At 34.6% G+C, this 21,090-nt stretch overlaps 1 protein-coding gene across 7 annotated transcripts in view; it reads right to left on the reverse strand.

The window, feature by feature from the left end:
- Positions 1–21,090, reverse strand: part of LOC143079718 (importin-4-like) — a 343,997-nt gene that overhangs the window by 264,394 nt on the left and 58,513 nt on the right. For all 7 annotated transcript variants that reach the window (XM_076255254.1, XM_076255258.1, XM_076255257.1 and 4 more), the window contains 2 exons: positions 13,118–13,250; positions 6,971–7,107 (listed from right to left, as the gene is read on the reverse strand). In XM_076255254.1, coding sequence (XP_076111369.1) covers positions 6,971–7,107; positions 13,118–13,250 — 270 coding nt within the window. The remainder of the gene's footprint in view (positions 1–6,970; positions 7,108–13,117; positions 13,251–21,090) is intronic.

The raw sequence follows: 21,090 nt of genomic DNA on the forward strand, positions 1-21,090 counted from the left end.
TCTGAGTCAGTGACAACCCTACAACAGATGTATCCATCGGATCGCCATCAATGATGGTGATACATGGCTGTGTACATAATGTATATACAACTCGTCTAAACATCAACCCAACAATGTTAGATCTGTAAAATTAAAACTGACGTGGAAAGGTAACACACGGCCAGCGAAAGCTCTTTTTAGAGAGCTGAGGTGGTCGTGTGGTCTAGCGGGACGGCTGCAGTGCAGGCGATTTGGTGTCACGATATCACAGTAGCATGGGTTCGAATCCCGGCGAGGGAAGAACCAAAAATTTGCGAAAGCAAATTTACAGATCTAACATTGTTGGGTTGATGTTTAGACTAGTTGTATATACATTATGTACACAGCCATGTATCACCATCATTGATGGCGATCCGATGGATACATCTGTTGTAGGGTTGTCACCGACTCAGACGTACTTATATATATATATATATACAACTCGTCTAAACATCAACCCAACAATGTTAGATCTGTAAATTTGCTTTCGCAAATTTTTGGTTCTTCCCTCACCGGGATTCGAACCCATGCTACTGTGATATCGTGACACCAAATCGCCTGCACTGCAGCCGTCCCGCTAGACCACACGACCACCTGGGCTCTCAAAAAAAGAGCTTTCGCTGGCCGTGTGTTACCTTTCCACGTCAGTTTTAATCTAGCGGCGTACTGCAGTACATGATATATAAGGCATGAAGATGTTATTGTTACAGATCAGCTAAATTATCTATAGTAAAGGATCCTACAAATGAATGTAAGATACAGTCACAGAAAATAATTATATTTATAAGTACGTCTGAGTCAGTGACAACCCTACAACAGATGTATCCATCGGATCGCCATCAATGATGGTGATACATGGCTGTGTACATAATGTATATGTTCCAGACCGTATGAGTATTTGGACCGTACGCGTACGGTCTGGACCGTATGCGTAGTTTTTCAAAATACGCATACGGTCGGACCGTACGCGTACGGTCTGACTGATATTAAGAAGTTGGTCAAGCTTATTAGATACAAATGTATATAACAGATCAACATGACTTATATCTCCAATTAATATAAAAAGTTCAACAGCATTTGACATAAAAACTTAATATTTTAACTATTTAAAAAGATCACGCTTATTTAATCTGTTAATCTCCTGTATTTTACAGGCCGGTAATTCATTAATTGCAGCTCAGTATGCTCATTGAAATTGAAGTTATCGGAAGTAAACATAATGTGGGAGGACAATTGTTTTAGAATATTTATGAACTTTACAAAAGAAATGCATACGCAAAGGAACATGCATTAACAAAACATGTAAATGTAAAAAATACGACGTTCTTATTAGAAGCAAGTGTCACCTTCGGCCAGAGTAACAAAATAAAATTCACGGATATACAATTAAGCAAATATTTAATTTCAATTGTTCGCTTATTCACTTTATCATCGGCCATCTATTTTGTAATAATAACAATTTGTATAACTAAAAATAAAGATTTTGATAAATGTTTGTTTAAATTTAACCCACATGATCCCAAAACGTATGATCAGCTGGACCGTACGCGTATACTCATACGGTCCGACCGTACACGTATGGTCGGACCGTACGAGTATACGTATACGGTCCGGACCGTACGCGTACGGTCCGAATACTCATATGGTCTGGAACATATATACAACTCGTCTAAACATCAACCCAACAATGTTAGATCTGTAAATTTGCTTTCGCAAATTTTTGGTTCTTCCCTCGCCGGGATTCGAACCCATGTATATATATATATATATATATGTTATAATTACAAATAATCAAAGCAATCAAGCATCATGGTCTAGTTATAATGCTTTAATAAATATTTTGAATGAAATTTTGTTGGTAAAGACTACCAAGCAAAGATATTTCTTTTCATCAATCATGTAAAAATTTACCTCTCTTTCTTGTATGAATGTATTTTAATCTATGATAAGCTTTAGAATTATGTATAATGTTATAATATCATCTAGGATCTAGGTTCATTTTACCATAGGGGGTCAATTTTCCATACAGGGGGGTTCAATTTACCATAGCAGTATTTTTACCCTGAGGTCAATTAACCATGGGGTTCAAAATACCATATGACACCGTAGCAATTGCATATAGTTATTTCAAAGTCAGTGAAAAATATCTGTGGTGTTGTTGACATGTAGTCTCAGTCAGCCTCAATTATGATTTGAGATTGAAATGACTCTATCATAACTAATGTATTAATATAGTATTAACTTCCCCCCCTCTGAACTTAAGTTGGGAAAAATTTATTGACCAACAAGGATATATATAAAATCATTGTCAATTAAACAAAACTTGCAGCAATTTTGACCCCCCACCCCCAAATTATTTGAATTAAGTTTTCTATCCTTCATTGATATTTTTATGTTCTCCCTAATATGTTCACTCAGTATATTGCCCATAGCTGCAAGACTTGTGGTCTTTGTGCTGATTATTTAATTTTTTTCAAGGTTAACAATAGGAATCAATACACTGGCTAATAGACTGTATTTCATATTACCGACTTTTGACTCCAGTTTATATTATTTTTCGACAGGTCACCTACGAAATCCTGGTACTCGGTCAATTAGGAGCAACGTAAAGAAGTAATATCAAACATTCAACCGGTACAATTCTTGGGGGAAATATACTGCTTCATATTTTCTTTACACAACAAACTCATCAGAAAATTTTAAAGTTTCCCCTCAAATCCCACCGATTAAATGTGTGATGTTACTTCTATACGTTGCTCTTATCAACCAAGTACCAGGATGTCGTAGGTAACCTGTTGAAAAATAATATAGACCGGAGTCAAAAGTCGGTAATATGAAAATAGTCTACTGATCTGTCAAATTAGTTACCTTAACCATGATTTAAAATTTTAACAAAGGAGTAGGGACAAGAAAATAAAATGTTTGACAACTATTTTAAATTTTCACATAATGTATAACAAGAGGCTGTCACAACGATAGCAAACCGGATTTATTAACATTTATTTGTGTCCTGGAAATATCACAAGAATCATAACTGATGAACGGTGAAAGTGAAATTCTTCAATATCAAATTTGACCTCCGTTTTGTCATCAGTATCAACATATTAAAATTTGAAAAGCTAAGGTTGAATGGTTCATAAGTAAATGCAACAACATGAATGGAAACGTCATTTTTCGATCTTTCAAGAACCATAACTCCTGAACGGTAAAAGTCAAAATCGTCATTATTGAACTTGACCTTTATTTTGTCATCAGTAACAACATATTAAAATTTGGGAAGCTTTGGTTGAACAGTTCATGAGTAAATGCACGGACAGGACTGGAAACGCCATTTTTCAATCTTTCAAGAACCATAACTCCTGAACAGTAAAAGTAAAAATCGTCATTATTGAACTTGACCTTCAATTGTTGTCAGTAACAAAATTTTAAAAGCTTTGTTTGAATGGTTCATGAGTAAATGCACAGACAACATTTGGTTTGCCAGCTGACCGACCGACCGGCCGACCGGCCAACCGACAAAAATCCAGTTAAAAATGCATAGGGTCAAGAAATCTAAGTAAATATCATAGAGATTTTTACCTGATGACGTCATAATTAGTCATAATGTGTACTGATTTTAGAAAAACGATGAAAAAACAGAATTGGTGCAGTTTTCCATTGTGGAAACATGGTGTGCAGCCAAAAGACAACAAAATAATTTAAGTGAAGCTTTCTCATATCTATTGACATAATCTCACCAAATATAATAAAATTGAGAATGGAAATGGGGAATGTGTCAAAGAGACAACAACCCGACCAAATAAAAAACAACAGCAGAGGGTCATCAACAGGTCTTCAATGTAGCGAGAAATTCCCGCACCCGGAGGCGTCCTTCAGCTGGCCCCTAAACAAATATATACTAGTCCAGTGATAATGAACGCCATACTAATTTCCAAATTGTACACAAGAAACTAAAATTAAAATAATACAAGACTAACAAAGGCCAGAGGCTCCTGACTTGGGACAGGCGCAAAAATGCGGCCGGGTTAAACATGTTTGTGAGATCTCAACCCTCCCCCTATACCTCTAACCAATGTAGAAAAGTAAACGCATAACAATACGCACATTAAAATTCAGTTCAAGAGAAGTCCGAGTCTGATGTCAGAAGTTGTAACCAAAGAAAATAAACAAAATGACAATAATACATAAATAACAACAGACTACTAGCAGTTAACTGACATGCCAGCTCCAGACTTCAATTAAACTGACTGAAAGATTATGATTTCATCATATGAACATCAGGCACAATCCTTCCCGTTAGGGGTTTAGTATCATACCATCATAACATATATGAGAAGAACATAACCTGTGTCATAAGTTGGGTTGGAACATACTTTGGCAATTACAGATATACTTAAAATTTTATGAAAAATAAGGAAAATCAAGAAATTTTACAAATTATGCAAATTTTGTCATGGTCTGTTGCCATGGTAACTCATTAAAAATGTGAAATTTTATTTTATTTTTGGAATACCTTTTACCTGAGTCTGCAGTTTGGACACATTTAAGAATATGTATGAAAACTTTTTGATTGCTGTAATATTTGGGCCAAATGAGGACTTTAGTGCCCCTACTCCTTTATTAGAGAGCCGTGGTGTAGTGGTTAGTGCATTGGACTACTAACACAAAGGTTCCTGGTTAGATTCCCGTTTCGGAGTTTTCGGCTTCCCCTTGACACCATTTGCAAGTATGGTCTTGAGGAATCGATGATAGTCCGTCGGAAGGGGACAATAAATGGCTGAACCGTGTTAAGAGAGCCACATCTCTGGCACGTAAAAGACACCCTTGTAGATTTCGAAAAAAGAGCAGGCTAATGCCGCTACAAGGCAGCATGCACTCGCACCCGTAAAGTGGAAAGAGTTTAATATCAGTTGCAAAACTTGTTTCCCTATCCACTATAAATAAATATGTTTAACTCCTTTATTAATGTTTAAAATACACATTATATTAAATTTTAAAAAATGGTCCGGTTAAACGTTTAGTGTTTTTAGTATTCGATATTCGGTCATTCCATCATTTAACATTTAACACTAGTTAAAAGATTAAGACTAGTGTCACAGTGCATGGTTTAGAAAAATGGTCTTATATAGGGGAAGTTATGACGTTGCTAGCATTAATTGTTATTTTCCCGACCCTGAGTTCATGGACCCATCTTTTTTAAAATGCCATTTGATTTGATTATGTAAGAAGATTGTGTGCCAATTTTCCTGAAAATGTTAATAGTGCATCTTTTTTTAATTTGATTAATATACAGCAAAAAAAGATATTTTTTTCTACATTAATGAACATTTGATAAATATGAGTTATTTGAAAAAACAAAATGCACAAATTTAAAGGACATATGCATCTATATAAAATATAATTTACAAATAATTTAAAAAAAAACAGATTGTGTTTATCTTTAAAAACAAAAAAAGTTCTGTATCTCTGTCCACAAATCCCAATTTTGAGCAAATAAATCAAATTTCAACCTCATTTTACTAAAAAAAGTAGCACATGAAGGTATATTTTTTCTTAGGCCAACTAAAATTAATTAGTAGATTTTCATCCAAATTTTTGAAAAACATGGGGCGGGTGGGAGGATTTTATTTTTTAAATTTTATTTCATATGAAACCCTTGTCACAAGTTCTTCATACCGCGGGGTATATGCTAGTGCAAAACCAGCTTGTCTAATGTTTATACAGGCTGTATAAGGAATCCTACACTATTTTTTAAACTTTTAAATAAAAATCCCTGATTGACAACCACTGTTATACATGTAATTGCCGCTTTAGAAACCTATTTATAGTATACATCAAAAAGAAGAGAAATGCTCTCTTTAGTTGGACTAGACCTACACCAAATTTATTTTGCTTTCTAAGCAATGATTTGTAGTCCCCATAAAACCAATAAAATGTATTGGTATGTACAATTGTATGCAACACAAGTATTATGAGTACAGAACAAAATGTAAACTCAGTGTTGAAAGTAATTAATATGATGCAAAACATGACCTTAACCAAAAAGTAGTAGTTGTTTAATGACTAAATTGAGGGTATTGGGACAGTTACAGTGGGTGTTTGCTGTTTGTCAACAAAAACAACAGCCATGGGTAAATATAAGGGCTTGTTATAATTAAAATCAGCGGCGTGTTTGTCGACTTTTTCCTCAATATAAGGTCATAAATCAAACAAGTTCGTGCTTGTGTCAATTTCTTTAATCCAGTCATGTGTTTTGTACCAATTTGTTCTACGATTCCTGCGCTCTGCGTATCATTCACAGTCCAAATTTCCTGACACAAAGTCATTGTGTAAATAATAAATAAAGAAAAAACACGGTTTTCGATTCACTTGTGACTACCGCAATTTGCGTTCAATGACAAGGCGTTTACTCGTAACTCGAATATTTCATGCCCTTCTCGTTATCAATCTCTACTCTCGGTAGATGATATTGTCATCATAGAGCAGCAGAATGTGTCGACTTAATCATTTTCGTTAGATTACTCGAAGAAATACAAAAACGAAATTTGAAACAGGAAGTGTTGAATGAAACGAAATTATCGATGGTTCCCGGTAATGGACATGAACAAAATCCGGAAATCGTATTTTTGTTAAATAAAAAAAATCGGGGCGGGACGATTTCAGAGGGGCAGGCGGGGATGAAAATCTAGCAATTAATTTTAATTGGCCTTACATATTTGATCTATATAGGCAAAAAATAGCCTAAAATGGTTTGGACCAACATCCCCAAAATCAATCCCAATTTTCCTTTAGTGGTATTGAAGCTTCTAATTAAATTTCATAGAGATTCATTCACTTAAACTTAAGTTATGGCCGGACACCAAATGTGTCTTCCGACGACGCAGACGACGACGACATCATACCATTATACGATCCCAAAAAAATTTTTGCGGTCGTATAAAAACTGACTTACCTGACCACATAGTATGGTACAAACTGGTTTTCATTATCAGATATAACTTCTGACAGTAGCTGCAGAAGAGACACAAGATGAGGCTTTAGTTGTTCTGCAGCAGATGATGACACGGTGTATAACAAATACATTCCTGTCTGTAAAAAAAAGTAACCTCCAATTATTCACTTAGTTTATTTAAACACAAAGTAAAGGATACTTATATCATTAAAGTTAAACAAATACTAGAAAAGAAGCGTCGAAAGAAAAATCATTTCGCGCTATCCAAAACTACAACGGACATTCGTAAGTAGACTACGTAAAACGAAGACACAAACATGCATTTTGTTCGATTTCAATTGCGTTCTCTTGAAAAATGCAAGCTCCAATGAAAGTTCAAAACGGCAAGTCCCTTATCAAATGTCAAAATCAAAAGATCAAACACATCAAACGAATGGATAACAACTATCCTATTCCTGACTTGGAACCTGATTTTTATAGTTAGCCAAACCTCTCACTTGCATTGTATGACAGTCGCACAAGACAGCAAAATCGAAACGGCGTCATACTGAACTCGTATTTATTCGGGTTATTTCACACACTGCTCTTACTAAAGAAATTAAGACATCAAAAACGTATCCTTCGATCCATAAAATCTATCTTATCATTTCAAAAGACACTAGAATACACCAGCGAAATCGCGGGCATATACAGCTTGTGAACGGTTGTAGGATGATTTTTTGTAAAAGATATTATGTATGGAGAATTACATAAAATGTATCTCCCTTTTTCCAAAGTCCGATATTTGTTTCCTATCTGTTAAATTCAATTATATTCGTGTTTCTGGCCTACGACCCCAATTCTTCTCCTTTGCAACAATGCTTCTTTTGGTAAAAGTCAAATCAAATTAAAAATTTGGACCGTTTCAAACATGAAATAAATGTAACTGCTTATAGATATATACCCTTATTAGTCTAAAAAATATGCTTCTATGACAATCCATCAGTACTTATTTTTTGAGAGCCTTATTAACATGCCAATGGTAGGATTTGAATCATGTATACATGACTAATACCGACTAAGGCTAATTTGAGGGGTTGTCGATCGGAGGGGTCCTGATCCCGAAATCCCGGGCTTAAAACCATGAAATCCCGAGATGCAGAATTTAAAGAAATTAATATCCCGAAATCGAAAAATATATTCCCGGATCTCGTAAGGATCAATCCCCAAATCCCGAGCTTAAAAACACCCGATCCCTCCCTCTAATCTCTACCTTACTTTCATTTTTGCCAAATCACTATTTTCCCTTTTAACAATAAATTTTTATGCCCCAATTATGGGCATAATGTTTTCTAGTCTGTGCATCCGTGCATTCGTTTTTGTTTGTTCGGTCGTCCGTCTGTCCCACTTCAGGTAAAAGTTTTTGGTCGAGGTAGTTTTAGATGAAGTTGAGCATGTTTTATTTATTTTAATATATATGCAAGTGGTATGACCCCTTCAATAGTAAACATTTCAAAGAAAACAGTGAACAGAATCAGGGACTTTCTACACTAACATAGAAATTCCCAGAGAGTCTATATATCAAAGTAGTATAATCGTAGTTTACATGTAGATAAACGCGAAAAATATTTGTCCTCTCTAAGGAAGTATAATAGTTGTGATTTTTGCGATCTAAACACCATGATATGGAGAACGCTCTACAATTGGTTGTACTTGTGTCACATGTTTTACTTTTTTTAATATAAATGCAACTGGTATGACCCCTTAAATAGTAAACATTTAAAAAAAAAACAGTAGACAGAATACAAAGAGTCTCTATATATTAAAGTAGTATTATCGTAGTTTACATGTAGGTAAACGCGAAAAATAATTGTCCTCTCTAAGGAGGTATAATAGTTGTGGTTCTTGCCATCTAAACACCATGATATGGAGAACGCTCTGATTGGCTTATCTATTTTTCATTTTTGTTATCTATCATACAATTGGTTGTATTTGTGCATGCAGTGATCTGGAAGGATTTTTTCACTATGGGCCCAGGGCCCCCCAAAAATAAATTCAATGGGCCATTTTAAAAAATAATGGGCCATGTTGTCAAATGAGTGGGCCATTTAAATTGACTACTGTAAAAAAAAAGTATCAGTATATTTGTGCAAAGAGGTGGTGGTACTTACCTTTATGATTTTAAATTATATTATGGATATTGTTCCTGTGATTTTGTAATTTCAATTTCAATGAATATACAATAAGTTATTTTAACTTTCTCTAAACCGGACAATATTTAAGATAACCTTTATTTACAATATTCAAACTGGTTTTGTTGCCTTGTACATGTTCATGTTTTTTTTTGTACATTAAATTTGGGTCTTCGTCGAAACCATACTTATTATTCCAGACCGTTGACGTTCCGTATCAGAGGACATTTCTGGCATTTCCTCTGCACTTCTTTTATTATTATAACTTCATGACAATGACAAGACTAACAGTAGAGAGTATCATTAATTGATAGAACAAAACAACAATTCGCTGAAGTCATGTTTACAAAATGTCAAAACGAGCCAAAGACTAAAAAACGACAAGGACAGTTAAGCGACTTTTATGGAGACAAAAACTATATTCATTAAAAGGCTTTGGGGTTTTTCAATCGAAATAATAGCAAGCTAAACTAACTTAAAAGATTATAATTAGAGATAAATCTCGTCTTTACTAGCCAAATTTCACAAATTTAAAGTTGTTTATAAAAAATTATATCAAGAATGATGGTTAATTACGTTTTTTGGGTAACCAGTTAAACCGCATGGTTCTATTATTACCATACGAAAACACCCGAGACGTTAAACCGCATGGTTCTATTACAATAGGAAAACACCCGAGACGTCCCAAAAATATATATCATTGGAGACACATTACATAATTGTGTATACACACATGGCGGTACGGAACACGATCGGAAATCCATTTGACGATATCTAAACGTTTCGAAATGAAGTGAAAAATATCGTGCGCCACGTGGGCGCTCACATTTGTCACTATATGCGCCATTTCTGGTCGATATGCGCTATAGGCGCAGGGCGCACGTCCTTCCCGATCACTGTGCATGTTTCAAACAGGAAGTCTTATCTATGACTAAAAGTCAGTATGATGACGGAATCCTTTTTTGTCGTTTTTCTCCCAAAATAACTCAATCTGAATAACCATAAGAATAGATGACAAATGCGACTATGCATGTTACCTATAGGACACAGAGGCATGATGATTGATTTATTGTGGAAGGAAGAGAAGCGACACACAAAATGAGGTCTTCTCGTTTAATAGTATAGATGTGCAGACTAGATGTGACTTCCAATTATGCTTGTGGATCATTCATAATCTGAAAGTCCAATGAAACTTTAATATTTGACTTAATTGAGGGTTATGAACTAGATATAAGTTCTAAGACGCCTATATTGCACAATATATATTTAAAATGTCTTTAAGTCTAATATAAATTACACCCAAGACTAGAGTGCACATTTTACAGAAGCTTACATTATCAATGATTTAAAGTAAACTAGGAGCTCTCCAGAGCCTGTGGATCTCACTTTGGTCTATGTGCATAATTAACATAGGACGCTCTCCAACATTGCAAGCAAGATTAGAATTCATGGCAAAATACTCAGTTTTCAATTTGATGATCTAGCATTAAAGATCATTTGGTTTGTTTAGTTTCTCTCTATCTTCTCTAGTTTTTGCTCAAAATACATAAAGGGTAAAGAAATCCTCATTTTTGTACAGACTTAAGGTTGCACTTTGTAAATACAGCTGTTTCTCAAAACACGCCTCTTTTGGGGAGATCTTGAATATTCATAGAAAAATAATTTTGTTTACATACTGGTTCCCAGTTATGCTCTCTGTTTTCCATCTCACAGAGACATAACTTTGGAATGTTACCAGTAAATATACATGTGCATATTGTTTACATTGAAATCTGTGGTAACCTTTCATTCGAGGTAGGGGAAGTTAAGAAAATAAGTGTTAGTTTAAACTCTGAGAAGTTCAGGGCATATAAACGTTGAAAATTTGCTGCACAGCCCTATGATTTGACCTTTGAAAAAAATTGTGGTGCATATGAACTTTTAATTCTAGGATAAGATTTTTTTCAAAACTTCATAGTAAAAGTGGTACAGTTTTAGCCTAAAGGAGTTCCAATGGGAAATTGTATTGTCAATATTTACAGAAATGCAACCTTAAAGGTCTTACAACTCAACAATGATAAAAGCGAAAATTGTGAAAATCTAACTTAACCTTCATTAAAAAACAGGAAACTACATATCTTAATATGAAAAGATTTTGTCAAAGCATTATCAAGCTTTTGCTTGGACAACTCTCAATGGATCACTTTTCACTATTTAAAGGTCAAACACTTTGACAATGACAAAAGCTAAAATCATGAAAATCGAATTGATCTCCATTTAGTCACAGGAAATAACATATCATAATTTGAAAAGAATTCATCAAAGTGTTTTCTTCTTAATGAGCGGACTCTGTTTGGCAGTCAACCACCCTCAGTACATCCCCACATTAACATATCTGTCAACCTGTGACGATGAAAATGCAGGTTATGACCTGCATTGAAGAATGAAATCTCAGGTCATAACGCGTATGAACTTTTTCGAGCTGAATTTCAGTAATTAGGGGACATTTTTTTTATAATTTAAATAAAAGTTTCCAAAACTTTATTAATCATTATTTCATTGCATTTTGAAAAGCTTTTGATAAATTTGTGACACTTTATCCTCTTCTTTGGTTAATGTTTTTATTGACATTTCTACATTGTTCTATATGTATAGTATTTCACCCTCAAGTTGTGACTGGCTCTTTTTAATTATTTGTAGAAATAATTTTCAACTTTATTTTTATAATTGTATTAAGTTATGAATTAAATGAAAAGTTATATTTCAATATGTATTTAAATTCTATTTGTAGTAGATTTGATCTTTTTCACCCCAAAAAACGTAAATATAAGGAACAATTTTGAATGGTGACAAAAAAGGGGGAGTAACTCAGTTGAAAAATGTTTGTAAAACGTGACAACAGTGAAATTTATTTACGACCTAAAGCTAAGGTAATTGGTGTTAATTAACAATGTGTTTGACAACAAAGCTGTCAAGTGAAGCCATGCACTTGATGGGTCACTTAATTTCAGTCTGCACGGTTAGCCACAAGTCCGATGCCCCAGACTAGTAAAATTTCATTCGGACTAGTAAGTTTTTGCAAAACTTTGTTTGGCCCAATAAGAAAAATGTCAGAATATTGGTCTTCGGACTAGTAGTTGAAAAAGTTTTTGGTGCAGACTGTAATTTGACAGTTTACACAGGTAGCTGAACTTCTGTTGATGAAAGAATTACGAATTTGCCGGTATTTCAAAGAAAAATCACTTATGAAATCATTCTCTAGGCTTAGAAATCCAGGTGAAAACGGGTCATTTTTGGAATTCCCGGGTTGTTCAGTGACCCGGCGGGTGTCCTGGGTGATCCCTCAGAATTGTGAGAATCTCGTGTCACACCCGCAAAATACGGGTCAGTTGACAGGTATGACATTAATAACTGATTTTTCCTTTGAAAACACGGTTAAAAAGGATGAGCACGGACTTTCGAAATTGTCTAAGACATTGGTGATATAAACCTATTCTACAAATATCTAGCAAAAATTTTTACAGGTTAGAAGCTTACAAGACCGGAGGGACATAACCCCAGACAGAGGCCAGAGTTTCTCAGCTTTAAACATGCATGAAATATTTGCCACTGGATGCAACCAACAATATCTTAATTATGCATAAGGGTAAAAACACATAAAACAAGGAATTCATTGTGATCAAGCAAGTTGCTAATGAAAAATATTACCACAAGAAAAAAACTGCAAGAAAGGAATAAATGTTAATAAAAAAAAATAATAAGGGTTTGAACCACTTTTAGGAGCACCTGAGATCACCCCTAGTTTTTCGTGGGGTTTCATGTTGCTTATTCTTTAGTTTTCTATGCTGTGTCATGTGTTCTATTGTTTGTCTGTTTGTCTTCTTTTATTTTTAGCCAGGCGTTGTCAGCTTTTTTTTTCGATTTATGAGTTTGACTGTCCCTCTGGTATCTTTCGTCCCTCTTTTACATGCAATAACTATAACGGATTTATATTTACCTCCCTATCTCCTGGATTCTGACTTTTTGTATAAGCTGTTAGAAACTGGAAAAGTTGTGGCCATTGGTTCTTGGGTAAATCATGTTTTGCAACAGTTGCAACAACCTGTGCAATTGCATTCCTGACATTTTTTCTGAAACAGTCATTTTGTAATTGTATAGAACAGTTTAAACACATGCTTTTTCCAAATATATCAATAGTGCAAATGCTTATATATCTTGCCTGCTTTGCCTGTCATAATTGAATTTGTGTTCAAAATGTGCAATATGTGAGCTTTTTGATACTACAAGTATCACATAAACTTAACATTATCGATGATCAATATAAAAAGGTCAGATTAACCCTGCTAGACAAGCATGTACACATTTCAATTGCCACACACCAAACTAGAGGCTCTCTTAAGAGCCTGTGTCGCTCACCTTGGTCTATGTGCATATTTAACAAAGGACACAGATGGATTCATGACAAAATTGTGTTTAGGTGATGGTGATGTGTTTGTAGATCTTACTTTACTGAACATTCTTGCTACTTACAATTTTCTCTATCTGTAATGAACTTGGCCCTTTAGTTACAGAGGAAAATATTTTGTAAAAACTTACCAAATTAATGAAAATTGTTAAAAATTGACTATAAAGGGCAATAACTCCTTAAGGGGTCAACTGACCATTTTGGTCATGTTAACTTATCTATAGATCTTACTTTGCTGAACATTATTGCTGTTTACAGTTTATCTCTATCTATTTGGCCAGGTGAGCTAAAAAAAGTTGACCTTTAGTCTATAATTAATGGTCTGATTAACAGACAGAAACATGAAATAAGGTCAAGGTCAGATTACAATCAATCTTTTCTCCAAATATAGCTGCCATATTGACAATTCATGACTTAAGTAAATTTGCTTAAGGTGGTAACCAACACTTTCACTAAAATTAATTTGGCTCGTTTAATTTTCATAAAATTTTGACAAAGTATTTACTTTGACTCAATGAGAAGCTGAATATTCCTTTTACAATACAACGTAATTAAAACGTTTAGCTGACTTTACAGAGTTATCTCCCTGTAGTGTTAGGTACCACCTTAAGAAATATAACAGTTCTTAAAAATGCATATATATAAACACAAGAGTGCACACACTGAAATGTCTCGCCTTCTTTACTAATCATTGATATTATGTTGGGAGTCTCAAATATAAAGCTTTATTACAACTGTCACATAAACTTAACATTTACCAAGAAATCTAAACATGGACCAATGAACCATGAAAATGAGGTCAATGTCAGATGAAACATGCCAGGCAGACATGTACAGCTAACAGTTCGTCCATACAACAAATATAGTTGACCTATTGCTTATAGTTTAAAAAAAAACACAAAAAAACACAAAAACTTAACAATGAGCAATGAACCAAGAAAATGAGGTCAAGGTCAAATAAAACCTGCACGACTGACATAAAGATCATAAAATATTTCCATACACCAAATATAGTTGACCTATTGCACACAGTATTAGAAAAAAAGACCAAAACTCAAAAATTTGACCACTAAACCATGAAAATGAGGTCAAAGTAAGATGACAGTGTCCTGCCAGCTAGACATGTACACCTTACAATCATTCCATAAGTCCAAAGCTAGTTATTTCGGCAAAAATTAGTGGAGCAAAACAAAACTTGAACTTGACTTGTAACTCATCATGGTTAACTCACATATCAAAAATCAGCCCAATATCTGAAGGCGTTTAGAAAAAAAGTCTGCATAACTGTGATTTTCAACAACTTCTCAAAGTCCGAAAACTGTAATTTCGGCAAAAATTAGTGGAGCGGAACAAAACTTAAACTTGATCTGTAACTCATCATGGTTAACTCACATACCAAAAATCAGCCCAATATCTGAAGGCGTTTAGAAAAAAACTCTGTATAATGGTTTGTTGCGTAATGACGGAATGACGGAATTACGAAATTTCGGAATTTCAGACAAGGGTAAAACTATATGGCACCGACAACTTCATTGCGGGGCCATAAAAAGACCAAAACACAAAAAATAACTATAACCACTGAACCATGAAAATGAGGTCATGGTCAGATGACACCTGCCAGTTGGACATGTACACTTTACAGTCCTTCCATACACCGAATATACTAGACCTTTTGCCTATAGTATCTGAGATATGGACTTGACCACCAAAACTTAACCTTGTTCACTGATCCATGAAATAAGGTGGAGGCCAAGTGACAACTGTCTGACGGGCATGAGGACCTTGCAAGGTACGCACATACCAAATATCCTACTACTTATAATAAGAGAGAAATTAACATTACAAAAAACCTTTTTTCAAGTAGTCACTGAACCATGAAAATGAGGTCAAGGACATTTGCCATGTGACTGACGGAAACCTTGTAACATGAGGCATCCATATACATAGTATGAAGCATCCAGGTTTTCCACCTTTTAAGAAGTTACCTAAAGTCGCTGCCGCCGCTGGAACACTATCCCTATGTGGAGTTTTCTGCGAGGCTCGACAAAAACCCTAAACTTCAGAACCATATAAAAGAATTGGTTCTATCATGGAATCAAATAATTTCAGTTGCAAATCTATAGGAATGTTTTCGTTTCTAACAATACTATATATAAAATGCATAGAATTTTGCGCTTGATCAATAAGTTTCTTTGTGGTACCTAAAAAGTACCGTTATATTTAAAGATAAAACCTAAATAAGAAAATTTTCAACAATCTCAAGTTCTCTTGTCTTGTAATAGAAATTTACTGAAAAATGCTTCGTTGAGCACAGCCTGATACGACCTGAACAGTTGGGGCAAATTTGGACACAATATTCAAGCTTGATACTACAGTATCTGAATTTTGATTGTGATCAAAATTTTGCCATAATATAGGTTTCTGACACAAAATAAATGTGATCAAAGATTTTACAAATTTAATGCACAATACTGTGCAATTGAAGATTTCTTCTTGAAACTTTTCAAAAATTTGAAATTTCAAAAATGTTGAAAAAAATATTGGAACCCCCTTTTCAAACTTTTTGAATCCCCCTTGGAGCATTGACCAGCAAACTCAATCGAAGTCTTTCCTTTGTAGTATGGAACAATTTTAGAGAGATTCATACACTTTCACATAAGTTATTATCTGGACACTTTAAAACTGCTTGTTTTGGCTCTTTTTTTGCACTTAATTCCTGTACGTTAGAAAATTTTAACAAAACCATTGTAAGGGAGGTAACTCTAATGGAAAAAAAAAGAAAAATACATCATAAGGTATTAAATAGAAAATGACCTCATAGTCATGGCAGAAAATAAAAAACCTTGATCAGCAAACTTTAATAGTTAAATATCTAATAATGAATTCCTTCATCAAACCAAACCCCATTTAAGTACATCATAAAAGTATTAAATATAAAATGACATCATAGTCATGGCAGAAAATAGAAAACCTTGATCAGCAAAATTCAATAGTAATATAAAAAAAAAATCCTTTATCAGCATTTAACACAAGCTCTAAAATAAAATTGACAGTTAATCACCTAAAAAGAATACAACATTTCTTTATCAACACAAGAGTGCACACACTGAAATGTCTCGCCTACTTTACTAATCCTTGATATTATGTTGATAGTCCTTAATATAAAGCTTTATTACAACTGTCACATAAACTTAACATTAACCAAGAAAACTAAACATTGACCAATGAACCATATGAAATGACGTCAAGGTCAGATGGACAATGCCAGGCTCTTCCATACAACAAATATAGTTGACCTATTGCTTATAGTTTCAGAAAAATATACCAAAACACAAAAACTTAACACTGAGCAATGAACCAAGAAAAGGAGGTGAAGGTCAAATAAAACTTGTACGACTGACATATAGATCACAAAATATTTCAATACATCAAATATAGTTGACCTATTGCATACAGAATTAGAAAAAAAGACCAAAACTCAAAAACTTAACTTTGACCACTAAACCATGAACAATAGGTCAAGGTCAGATGACATCTGCCAGCTAGACATGTACACCTTACAATCATTCCATAAAACAAATATAAACCTATTGCATACAGTATAAGAAAAACAGACCAAAACACAAAAACTTAACTATAACCACTGAACCATGAAAATGAAGTCAAGGTCAGATGACACCTGCTAGTTGGACATGTACACCTTACAGTTCTTCCATACACCAAATATAGTAAACCTATTGCATACAGTATAAAACTAGAGGCTCTCAAGAGCCTGTATCGCTCACCTGTTAATGTGTTTACTGATGTCGGCCATCTTTGTTGGTAGGCGGGGTCATTATACACTCTTTTTAAAAATAGATACCCTAGTATTATGATTGTGGCCAAGTTTGGTTAAATTTGGCCAAGTAGTTTTAGAAAAGATTTTTATACAAGTTATAAAAATGAGGAAAAGTTGTTTAATATTGACTCTAAAGGGCAATAACTCCTTAGGGGGTCCTCTAACAATTTTGATCATGCTGACTTATTTGTAGATCTTACTTTGCTGAACATTATTGCTGTTTACAGTTTATCTCTATCTATAATAGTATTCAAGATAATAACCAAAAACTGCAAAATTTTCTTAAAATAACCAATTTAAGGGCAGCAACCCAACAACAGGTTGTCCGATTCAACTGAAAATTTGTGAGGGGATATATCTTATTCTGATGGACATTAAAATCTTGAAAGATTTGCCCTAAATGTCTTCAAAGATATAAAGCAAAAACTGCATTTTACCACTATGTTCTAATTTTAGCCATGTAGGCCATTTTGTTTGGTAGACTGGGTCATCGGACACATTTTTTAAACTATAAACCACAATGATAATTGTCGGCAAGTTTGATTAAATTTGGCAAAGTAGTTTTAGAGAAGAAGATTTTTAGAAAAGTTACAAAAAATGATAAAAAGTTGATAAAAATTGACTATAAAGGGCAATAACTCCTTAAGGGGTCGACTGGCAATTTTGGTCATGTTGACTTATTTGTAGGTCTTACTCTGCTGAACATTATTGCTGTTTACAGTTTATCTCTATCTATAATAGTATTCAAGATAATAACCAAAAACTGCAAAATTTCCTTAAAATAACCATTTCAGGGTCAGCAACCCAACAACAGGTTGTCCGATTCGTCTGAAAATTTCAGGGCAGATAGATCTTCACCTGATAAACAATTTTACCCATGTCAGATTTGCTCTAAATGCTTTGGTTTTTGAGTTATAAGCCAAAAACTGCATTTTACCCCTATGTTCTATTTTAGCCATGGCGGCCATCTTGGTTGGTTTGACGGGTCACGCCACACATTTTTTAAACTAGATATCCCAAGGATGATTGTGGCCTATTTTGGTAGAATTTGGCCCAGTAGTTTCATAGGAGAATATTTTTGTAAAAGTTTACGGACGACGGACGACGGACGACGGACGACGGACGACGGACGACGGACGACGGACGACGGACGCCAAGTGATGAGAAAAGCTCACTTGACCTTTCAGGTCAGGTGAGCTAAAAACAGACTAAAACACAAAAACTTAACTATAACCACTGAACCATGAAAATGAGGTCAAGGTCAGATGACACCTGCCAGTTGGACATGTACACCTTACAGTCCTTCCATACACCGAATATACAAGACCTATGGCTTATAGTATCTGAGTTATGGACTTGACCACCAAAACTTAACCTTGTTCACTGATCCATGAAATGAGGTCAAGGTCAAGTGAAAACTGTCTGATTGGCATAAGGACCTTGCAAGGTACGCACATACCAAATGTAGTTATCCTTTTACTTATAATAAGAGAGAATTTAACATTACAAAAAATCTTAACTTTTTTTTCAAGTAGTCACTGAACCATGAAAATTAGGTCAAGGACATTGGACATGTGACTGACGGAAACTTTGTAACACGAGGCATCTATATACAAAGTATGAAGCATCCAGGTCTTCCACCTTCTAAAATATAAAGCTTTGAAGAAGTGAGCTAATGCCGCCGCCGGATCACTATCCCGCTCAATGTTTTGCTTGATGTAGCAATTCACTTTGCTGTTGCAAATTGAATCCCCCCCTAAAAAAAATTTTAACCCCCTTTTTTCAACACCCCACCCTTTTCCTAAACAATTCCACCCCACCCAAGCCCACCCTACCCCACCCCACCCCACCCCTTAAAAAAAATTTATTACCACCACCCTTTTTTTACAAAATATTTGTATCCCACACCACCCCCACCCTTGTTCAAACAACCCCAATCAGAAAATTTAAATAACAATTTACCCCCCTTTGTTTTTACAAAATATTGTTATCCCCCTCCATAATTTCATTCCCCCTCCCCCCCTTTTTTACCTCCTCCACCCTTTTTCCTAACAAAAAATTCTTTCCCTCAAGTTTAGTCATAATCTCCAAATTTCCTTTGGAATTTGCAACCATAATTACCCTTTAAATAAGTCTAACAAGGAATGTGTCCAAAGTACACTGTTCCATGGACTGTGAAAATTGGGTAATAATCTAATTTGGCATTAAAATTAGAAAGATTATACTATAGGGAACATATGTACTAAGTTTCAAGTTGATTGGACTTCAATTTCATCAAAAACTACCTTGACCAAAAACTTTAACCTGAAACTCCCACTTTCATTTTCTATGTTTAGTGAACCGTGAAATTGGGGTTAAAAGTCTAATTTGGCTTTAAAATTAAAAAGATCATATCATAAGCAACAAGTGTACTAAGTTTCAAGTTGACTGGACTTCAGCTTCATCAAAACTACCTTGACCAAAAACACCAACCTGAAACTCCCCCTTTCATTTTCTATGTTCAGTGGACCGTGAAATTGGGGTCAAAAGTCTAATTTGGTTTTAAAATTAAAAGGATCATATCATAAGCAACAAGTGTACTAAGTTTCAAGTTGATTGGACTTCAGCTTCATCAAAAACTACCTTGACCAAAAACTTTAACCTGAAACTCCCACTTTCATTTTCTATGTTCAGTGGACCGTGAAATTGGGGTCAAAAGTTTAATTTGGCTTTAAAATCAGAAAGATCATATTATAAGCAACAAGTGTACTAAGTTTCAAGTTGATTGGACTTCAGCTTCATTAAAAACTTCCTTGACCAAAAACTTTAACCTGAACGGACGAACGGACGCATGGACGCACGAACGCACAGACAGACGGAGGCACAGACCAGAAAACATAATGCCCCTCTACTATCGTAGGTGGGGCATAAAAATATACCAGATGCTCTGCGGGGGGCAGCTTGATACAACCGCAGAGGTCAAAACCCTGAACAGTTGGGATAAGTATGGACACAACATTCAAGCTTGGTACAGCTCTGAATTTGGATTGTGATTAAATTGTTGACACAGAATAGGTTTCTGACACAGAATGAATTTGGTCGAAGTAGTTATCAATAGTTCCAGGATTATAATTTAGTACGCCAGACGTATATTGAACTTAAAAAAATTAAATTGGAAATTTACCTATTATGGTCCAATATCCAAAAACTAAATACATGGTTAGATTCAGCATATATATCAAAGAACCCCAATTAATCAATTTCAGATGAAATCAAATAAAATTCAATTTTGGACCCTTTAGAACTCATTGTGGACCAATTTCATAAAAGGGCCCAAATATCAAAAAATCTAAATACATGGTTAGATTCAGCATATCAAAGAACCACATATATTCAATTTGTGATGAAATCAAACAAAGTTAAATTTTGGACCCTGATTTGGACCAACTTGAAAACTGGGCCCATAATCAAAAATCTAAGTACATGTTTACGATGATGACTATGTGATACCAAAAAAACGACTGAAAAAAGTTTAATTTTTTAGGTCAAATAAAAATGACAAACAAAACCCCCCTTTAGGCTTTATTTATTTTGCTTTTCTGCAATACATTAAACTAGAAAAATGCTAATTTGGGTCCTCTCAATCCCAACCCTCCTTAAGTGGTTATAAACCGTTTGTTTAAATTTC

This window comes from Mytilus galloprovincialis, chromosome 6 (genome assembly GCF_965363235.1).
Source record: "Mytilus galloprovincialis chromosome 6, xbMytGall1.hap1.1, whole genome shotgun sequence".
Lineage (NCBI taxonomy): Eukaryota > Metazoa > Mollusca > Bivalvia > Mytilida > Mytilidae > Mytilus > Mytilus galloprovincialis.